Consider the following 9,008-nt stretch of genomic DNA (forward strand, 5'->3'; position numbering starts at 1 on the left):
TCAGAACGACTCAAAGTAAGATTAGAGCTCTTACGAATAGTCCAACCAGATTTATCATAAAAATAATTTTCTCTTCTCATAGAAGTAAAATAAGAAAAAATATTTATATTTTGATATATGATTTGAACAATTATGAAGAGTGATGAATCATAAAAATGATCTACGTATGATTTAATATATTTTTGGAGAAGATGAACATATTATATTCATCAATAATGAGTCATTGCGAACAAATATTTCAATTGAGATGTCAACTAAGCATAATTTACCTTTTTTTTGGACAAATTTGACGGAAATGAGCTCATTGGTTTTTGAAGAACATAAAAATAACATTTATTAACTTATAGACTAAAATGAAACCAATTAATTTAATAGATCACAAATCTAATTAAGATAAAATTAATTATTAAATAATATAATATTTGATTTTTTTAATAAAATGAATACACAATTTTAAAACAAATATTTATTTTAATTTGTTAACAATTCTCCTTAAACCCATATAGCATAATCCTATAGAATAATAATAATATATCGTTCTAATATGTAATAATATTTAGAAGGATAGAAGCAAAGTTTAAATGTTATTATCACAAAATTAAGAATCATGGACCACAATTCTCAAAGGTAGAATTTTTAAATTTTATGACACAGTCAAGCATCATGTCTTTTCTTCATTGTGGAACAACATCAAATCTGAGTCGAACACCATAAAAACTCTCTAACCATTTTTGAATCCTTTAGAAAAGATTTTATACAAAATAAAAATGTATTAACATTAGGAAGAATTTTATACAAAATAGAGTAAATTTATCTTCTTTTAAATTTACTACTTTTTGATAGGTTTAATGAATGGGTTAAATGCGACAAAAAAGAAATATAGATCAAATAAATAAACATAAGACAAGTCTCCTATGTTTGTGTTACTTTTATGTGGTGGTGTTTTTCTGACCTTATATACATTTGTTGGGTGATTTTCATGTAATGCAATCAAACAAACTATTCTTAGTAAACAGGAAACAATCAGCGAACAAACTCCTTAAAGATTCCAAACCACAACAACAACACTCAACTCAGCAGGTACTGTCTGTCTGTTCTTTATCATTCACAAGTTTCAAAACCAGAAGAGATAGATATCAATGAATGTGTTGTTGTCATTGAAGAAAGAACTTTGAAGGATAAGAATGAAAGCTTCTATTTCTATATATGTCATTATAATAATCTTCATTCAGTTCAATTTACTTGCTAGTACTCCACAAGGGTTTGATCCTGTTATCCGACTCCCACGTTCCGGGTCAACCCGAACCAGATCCAAATCCAGAAGGGTTCTTTCCATCATTGATTTTGGTGCTAAAGGTGATGGCTTTCATAATGAAACACAGGTTCTTTCCCTTTCATCATGCTGTTGCTTCACAGTGTTTCATTATTGAGTTGAGATTCATAGCTTACAGAATGTTTAGGGCATTTGATAATTTTGTATCCTTTAGGGATAACCACTTAGTGTTTGATAATTTGTCTCAACGAGCTAGGTAGGATTAGGACATTTTAGAATCCTCATTTGCAACTGCAAAAAACACTATATTTTAGAATCCTCATTTGATTGGAACAGTTAAGAAACATTTTTTTTCCATCTTTTCAGGCATTCTTGGAGGTTTGGAAAATCGCATGTTCTCTCTCTGGATTTGTAACTGTTGTTTTTCCTCATGAGAAAACTTTTCTTGTGCATCCAATTGACTTTAGTGGACCGTGTCGATCTAAGATCACTTTGAGGGTGAGCACCAAGGTTCTATCATATGCATGTTTTAATCCGTGAATAAAATGTGTCTTATGGAAAATGCTCATAGATCTCAGGAACAATAGTTGCACCGCGAGATCCTGAGGCATGGCATGGCTTAAATAAACGCAAATGGATTTACTTCCACGGGGTGAATCACCTTTCTGTAAATGGTGGAGGGAGTTTCGATGGAATGGGACAGGAATGGTGGTCCATATCTTGCAAGATTAACAAAACAAATGTATTGCTATCTCACAAGCTTACTATCATGTATAGTTGAAGTTTATTCATCAGTTTAACTAAGTGATAATGATTTCAAAATCTTCTTTTGCAGCCATGTCTTCCTGCTCCAACGGTTAGTGGCGCTTCAAAATATGGAGAAAAACACTTCATTTCCCTGATTTGATGATACATTAGTTATGCCTCTATTAGCTGAAATATGAAACAACATTTACACTGCAGGCTCTGACTTTTCATAGATGCAAGAGACTGAAAGTCAGACACCTTGTGTTGAAAAATAGCCAAAAAATGCACATGGCATTCACTAGCTGCATGCGCGTGGTTGCATCCCATCTCAAAGTATTAGCACCTGCTTCCAGCCCTAATACCGATGGAATCCACATCAGTGCAACAAAGGGTGTTGAGATTAAGGATAGTGTAATTAGAACAGGTGTGTTAACCTCAATCTTGCATAATGAACCAACAATAATGTAATTGTGAAACGCCATTCAAACATGTAAATCATGTACAGAATCAGATGAAAGAACATTGATTTGTTTCATATATGTCTTATATAAATTCCAGAATAAACTTTATGATCAAGTAAAGTGTCAATATACAATATTTCACTGTATTATGTCCGTCCGTCCGTCCCATTTCAGGTGATGACTGCATCTCCATAGTCAGAAATTCTTCACTGGTCAAGATCAAAAACATTTCCTGTGGTCCTGGCCATGGCATAAGGTGAAAGTAGTATTCACTTTTAGTTTATTAGCACACTTAAGTATTGTAGTTCTTAATCAGTACAGGAACCTGTTTTTCAGCATTGGTAGCTTGGGAAAATCAAAGGTTTGGGAGAAGATTCACAATGTCAAAGTTGATGGAGTTTTTCTTTACAACACTGATAATGGTGTGAGAATCAAAACATGGCAGGTAAGTTTCCCGGTAACTATATCATTTTCATTCTCATTATATGTGATTCAGTGATGTGCAAATCGGTTGAGTCGAGTCAATTTTCATTAGGGTGGGAGCGGTTTCGCCTCCAAGATCACATTCCAGAATATCTTGATGGAAAATGTATCAAATCCAATAATAATAAATCAATACTACTGTGATTCGCGACATCCATGCAAGAATCAGGTATTGAATTTTAAGAATTTTTTTGTAGTTATTTTTTTGAGGTGATAACCGAAGTATGTAATGTTCCGCATTGCAATGCAGACATCTGCTGTTCAAGTGGGGAACATATCGTTTATTAATATTCGAGGAACTTCAGCCACCGAAGAAGCCATTAAGTTTGCTTGCAGCGATGACTCTCCGTGTGAAGGATTATACTTGGAGAACATTTTTCTTCCATCATACTATGGAGAAAATACAACATCTTACTGCTGGCAAGCTCATGGTTCTGCTCAAGGTTATGTGTATCCTGCTGCCTGTTTTTCAAACAGCAGCGATTTTATTAGAAAGAATATTTTGTTAGAATCAAATCCTGCTATCAATTCTTTCTGAACAGAAGATATTTGTACATGATAAAACGAGTAGATGAACTCTGGATATTAGTTTTGCAGGGTACTCAAGATGATGATTGGTGAATGTATCCATAATCCATATGAATGCATACACTTGCATTGTTGAACTTGAGTTGTTTTCATGTCAGTTAGTGTTCTCTTTTCTTTTTGGTGAAATTCCAACTATGTTGATTTGCCTCGTGTAGTAAAAGCAAAACTCAAAATGAACATATTCCATATAAATATAGTTGAAACTATCATTAGCAAGTGGATGATTTATTTTATTCCATAAGTATAACTTCAGAAGTACACAACTTAAATGTTTATAAATAAAGTACACAACATAAATGAAAGATAAATAAAACCAGCATATGACTGAAAGGCTTATTATCCTTTACTCATAAGTACTGCCTAATAAAAACATCAACACATAGAACAATAAAAACCAAATTAAGACAAACCAGAAAAACATGTAGAGTTAATAAAATCCAAATCCATCTCATTTAGCAACAACAAATGAGATCATAAAAGGAAGGAAAATGAGGATTGCGGCAGAATAAGTGAGTACTGGTGGAGAAGCAGAAGATTGTGGTGTTGGTGCAGGAGCAGAACCCATCCACATTCCAGACATATCGTTAGACAATTTATCAAAAGTGTCTACACCATTGTTTTGAGCAGCAACAACCATAACCAAAACCAAAACACAAGCTATGACCATGCTGAATTTCATTGGTGAAGCCATAGATATATTTATCTTAAGTTATCTTTTGCTTATTGCACTAGTTGAATATATTTGTTGTTGCTGTTTTGAACCAAAGTGTGTTGTGTTATATATAACTTTGGTAACTTTGACGTTAAGGTCTAGGACTTGGCTGAAAGTTTTATGTTTCTTGTTAATTTATGATTAAATAATTGAATTGAACAAATATATGTATATGCTTCGTTTTCATCGTGAAAGTTCTGTTTATTTTTTGGGTTATTATCATAGTCTTCTTGTTGAGAATGAAATATTGTACAGCTGTTAATTTGTTGCATTTTTGTCGAACACGATTCTTTTTTAGATTTGTTGCAAATGATGTCACTCAGATTTCATTGAAACAAGTGTAGACCAACAAGAAATGTAAACGGCTTGTAATTATCAAAACAAAATACTAAAACAAAAAGTAAGGGGGAAATCATTTAGGAAATAATTAAATTTTTGTGCAAAAGCATTTTTAGTGGGACAAAAAAACATTGGCAAATTTATAGTATGGATGGTATATACCCATCGTCTAATTATCTAATGCAAAAAATAAATAAATGACATATTTAAAGGAATCTCGTATATATCCATCATCTAATGCGAAAAAAATAAATGACATATTTAAAGGAATCTTTTTCTCCTTGAGGTATCTTATATATAATCAAGATTGTATAGAAATAATCAACAAACATACAACAAGTTGCATTGTTGTTTATATTTGGATGAAAAAATCAATCTTCTTAAAAACTATATTCATTGTCTTAGACGACACAATATTGGTATGCATGTACCTTTTATACTATCTATAAAAGATTCATTGTTTATGGTGCTAGAAAATTAATTATGGAAACTTAGTTTATTTTCAAAAAGTATTAGAAATTATTTAAAGTTTATTTTTTTAAATAAAGAGTAATTTTGAAACTCAATAACTTAAATAATAATTATTAAAGATTTTAACATAATGTATATCACATAATTTTAATAAAAGATATATTTTATAAATAATTATTATGAAATGACATTAAAAAATAAATACATATTTTTGTATTTTTTTTAAAATTTTGATATCCAAAATTTTTCTAGCAAAATAATGAATTACTTAAAATTATTTTTTATAATAAATAATTTTAACTAATTTCTCATTTGGTTCTTTTTAAAAAAAAAGGTGAAACAAAGAGTCCTCCATTATGATGGGATATTTTAGCAAATAAGATAATGACCATAAAGAAAATAGATGAAATTAGACTGAAGAGAGAGTTTTCTTTTTCTTTTTTATATCTATTTAATTGAGTGTTATTACAAACTTGCATTATTTATATATGATCATACTACTAACTAACTTCTAATTAATAATCACATGCAAAGTTAATAGTAACTACATGTATAACTAGTAGTAATCACATGTCAAACTAGTAATGACCATGTGTGTAACCAATAGTAAGCACATGTGAAACGAGTAGTAATCACATGTGAAACTAGTAATAACAACATGTAAAATTTGTAGTAACCACATGTGAAATTCGTTATAATTACCTACTTGCTTCCTAAGAAAATGATACTTTCTTTCAATGTGTTTGTTTCTCCCATGTCTCATTGGATGATTGACTAAATGTATTGTTGATTTGTTGTTTGCTAACAACTTGATCTTCACAATCTTATTGAATTTAAATTCTTCTAAATGCATTCAATCCACGGTGCTTTGCAAGCTACATATGAGGCTACAACATACTTTGCTTCATTAGATGATAGAGTTATTATCCCTTGTTTCTTGAGCTCGATGAGATTGAAGCTTCTCCAATCATGAACAAGTGGCCTATTATACTTTTCTTGTCATCTTGATCTCCCCCTCAATTTAAGTCAAAATAACCACATGCATTAACTTTCCTATATAATTATTTTGATTTGGCATAAGTACGCCATTGTCCGTCGCGACTTTAATGTATCTGAGGATCTTTTAAGTTGATAGTAGATGAAATGTTCTTGGCTTTTCCATGAATTTGCTCACTAAGCAAAAAATTTGGAAAATATTAGGCCTAATGTTGCATAAGTATCTTAGTGATCCTAAGATTTGTTTGTACAAAGTTACATCTACAAGCTCATCATTTGTATCCTTCTTCAGCTTTATACTTATTTCCATGGGACTAAATGCAAGGTTGCAATTACTCATCTTGAATTTCTTCAATATGTCTTCTGCATATTTCTCATGGTGCAAGAAAACTCCATATTTTGTGTTTACAAACTCCATACCTTGAAAATATGCCAAGTTTCCTAGATCTGACATTTCTAATTCATTCACCATGTTGGCTTTGAACTTTTCCAATTCAATCTCACTTGAACCATTGACCAATAGATCATCCACATAGAGGCATATTATGATTTGATCTTGCTCTTTGGAATAATTTACATACACTCCATGTTCTGATGTGCACTCGTTGAATCCTAGCTTTATTAGAAACATATCAATTCTTTTGTTCCATGTTCTAGGTGCATACTCAATCCATGCAATGCCTTTCTCATCCTATACACCTTTTATTGTTGATTTTCATCTCAAAATTGGGTGGTTTCTTGACATAGATATCCTATTCTAATGGTCAATTGAGAAAAGATGACTTCACATCCAACTTATGCATCTTCCACCATTTGTATGATGTAATGACCACCATAATGTTTATGGTTTCAAGTATGGCAACAGATGCATAGACCTTATTGAAATCAATTCTAGGCCTTTGAAGAAAACCCTTTGCTACTAGCCTTGCTTTGTACTTGGTTATCTCACTATTTGATATAAGCTTCAACTTATAAACCCATTTTACATACATGACTCTTTTACTTCTCAATTGCCTTGAGTTCTTTCTTCATATATTCTTGCCAATTTTCATCTTTTAGGGCTTGCCTGAGGTCAGTTGGCTCATATTCAATTATTGTTGCTTCTTCAATTAGGTCACCATTTTCACTTATGGCTGGATCAAGAAATATTTCATAGTCACTTAACCTAACCGATTGACATTTTTCCCTTGTTGATCTTCTCACCTCCTGAGTTTGTGCCACTTCATTTACTTGGCCATATTTGAAGTTGCATATCAATAATACATTTAGGGGGAGAACCCCAATATGATTTTTTTGCTTGTCTCTTAAACTTTCGTTTCGTTATTATTGTTTATTAAGTCTTATATTCAATTGTACATCTTTGAATTAAGTTTTGAATCCATTCATTTTAGCATGCATAATTCAAGTGTTTGTATTTGAGTGTGATCATTATGTTTTAACCCAATTGGTTGAGTTAGTGCAATAATAACAATATTTGACGTTGGTTCATGTTATGTGAGAAGTGGAATCACAAACTATTTTAAAAAAACTTGAAAATTTGAGATTTATGGTGTGTAACTCAAATCACTCACAAGTTATGACTAGAATCTAACTAAATAGAGGAGAACATGAAAGTTTTTGCATTTGTGACTCAAATCACAATTTTTACTTGATTCGAATCATGCATCACTGTGACTCGAATCACAAGTTTCACATGATTCGAATCACACAATTCATGTTATCAATTGCCTAGTTTAATTTGAATCACACTTTACACATGACCCGAATCACAAAGTTTTTCGCATTTTCCTATTTGGCTCTACCCAAATTGATTAGAATCAGGGGTTGTACATGACTCAAATCATGACCTTCCATGACTCAAATCAGAGAATACAACTTGACTAGAATCACAATAAATATGTCACTTCATTTATGTTGATTTTATTCCACTTTACTTGCTCATTTGACTCAAATTAACAAATTTTCTTGACTCGAATCTAACGACCATTTTCACTTTCTTTTGTGCTTAATCTCCAACACATATAAATTCTTTGTCATCTCATTCTTTCACAACCAGCCAACCAACATTGAACATAACAACAACAACTTCCATTTTTTGAAACTCAAAATCTCTTGCATACAAAATTTCTTTCATCATCAATCTCTAGTTTGGATTCAGATCTTGATTATGAAGATTTGTAATTGTTGATGGAGACGTGTTTTAAAACTAACATTTCTTAAAGAATTCGTAAAGACTTTCAGGAGTCTTGCAAGATTGTGGGTGTTGTGACCGGTGCTGACAAATTCCAGTGAAAAGAAGCAGGTTTTTCTCTCCATCTTGACCTTGGTAGTGTTGTGTGAAAGCCTACATGCAAAGTATGAGTTCTTCTCAATCACCAAACATTTCATCAGTCAAGGATGATTGCCACACATGAAGACTTGGAAAAGATTGGCGAAGCTGGAAGATTCAAGAAGAGAGAATCAAATAAATATTTTGCAGAGAGGTCGGTATCAAAGTTGTATACAAGTCAAGATCTAGATAGGAGATTTATTTTTCTCAGCATTATTGTGAATTAGTGATTATATAAGCTCATGTATTATTTGTCAAAACATATTGGAAGATTTACTTTCAATGGGAAACCATTGGAAAGTGGAGTAGGCTCCTGCGAGGACAATATAGTTGAACCACTATACATACCGATGTACTCTCTCTCTCTCTCTCTCTCTCTCTCTCTCTCTCTCTCTCTCTCTCACACACACACACACACACTTTAATTTTCGTAGGTTATTGAATGTATAGGTAATCGCTTCTTATGGTAGTTTTTCTTTAATTCCTGTTGGTAGGAATTTATTTTGTAAGTTTAGGTTTTGTTAGAATCAGAACCTATTTGTGTTTTATTGCTGATTAAATTCTACAATGGTGTTAGAATATAATAGCAATTGGATTTTGCAAAGAATA

The 9,008-nt window shown here is 31.8% G+C and overlaps 1 protein-coding gene across 1 annotated transcript; it reads left to right on the forward strand.

Annotated features, from left to right (window-relative positions):
• The first annotated feature begins 894 nt into the window (after positions 1-894).
• LOC127087556 (probable polygalacturonase At1g80170) lies at positions 895-3,629 on the forward strand. Its single transcript, XM_051028456.1, has 10 exons — positions 895-1,080; positions 1,233-1,382; positions 1,640-1,771; positions 1,845-2,015; positions 2,109-2,129; positions 2,237-2,444; positions 2,656-2,737; positions 2,818-2,926; positions 3,017-3,133; positions 3,215-3,629. The coding sequence occupies exons 1-10, from the start codon at positions 985-987 to the stop codon at positions 3,500-3,502; spliced, it is 1,374 nt and encodes a 457-aa protein (XP_050884413.1). The 5' UTR covers positions 895-984; the 3' UTR covers positions 3,503-3,629.
• Positions 3,630-9,008: the final 5,379 nt, after the last annotated feature.

This window comes from Lathyrus oleraceus, chromosome 5 (genome assembly GCF_024323335.1).
Source record: "Lathyrus oleraceus cultivar Zhongwan6 chromosome 5, CAAS_Psat_ZW6_1.0, whole genome shotgun sequence".
NCBI classification, from domain to species: domain Eukaryota; kingdom Viridiplantae; phylum Streptophyta; class Magnoliopsida; order Fabales; family Fabaceae; genus Lathyrus; species Lathyrus oleraceus.

What these genes read in the sequence shown, in the direction of transcription:
- LOC127087556 (XM_051028456.1), top strand. Translation starts at nt 985, where the DNA reads ATGCAATCAAACAAACTATTCTTAGTAAACAGGAAACAATCAGCGAAC. An exon ending in GCTTTCATAATGAAACACAG is followed by an intron (nt 1,383 to 1,639) that starts GTTCTTTCCCTT and finishes CCATCTTTTCAG; the next exon opens with GCATTCTTGGAGGTTTGGAA. An exon ending in CATGTCTTCCTGCTCCAACG is followed by an intron (nt 2,130 to 2,236) that starts GTTAGTGGCGCT and finishes TTTACACTGCAG; the next exon opens with GCTCTGACTTTTCATAGATG.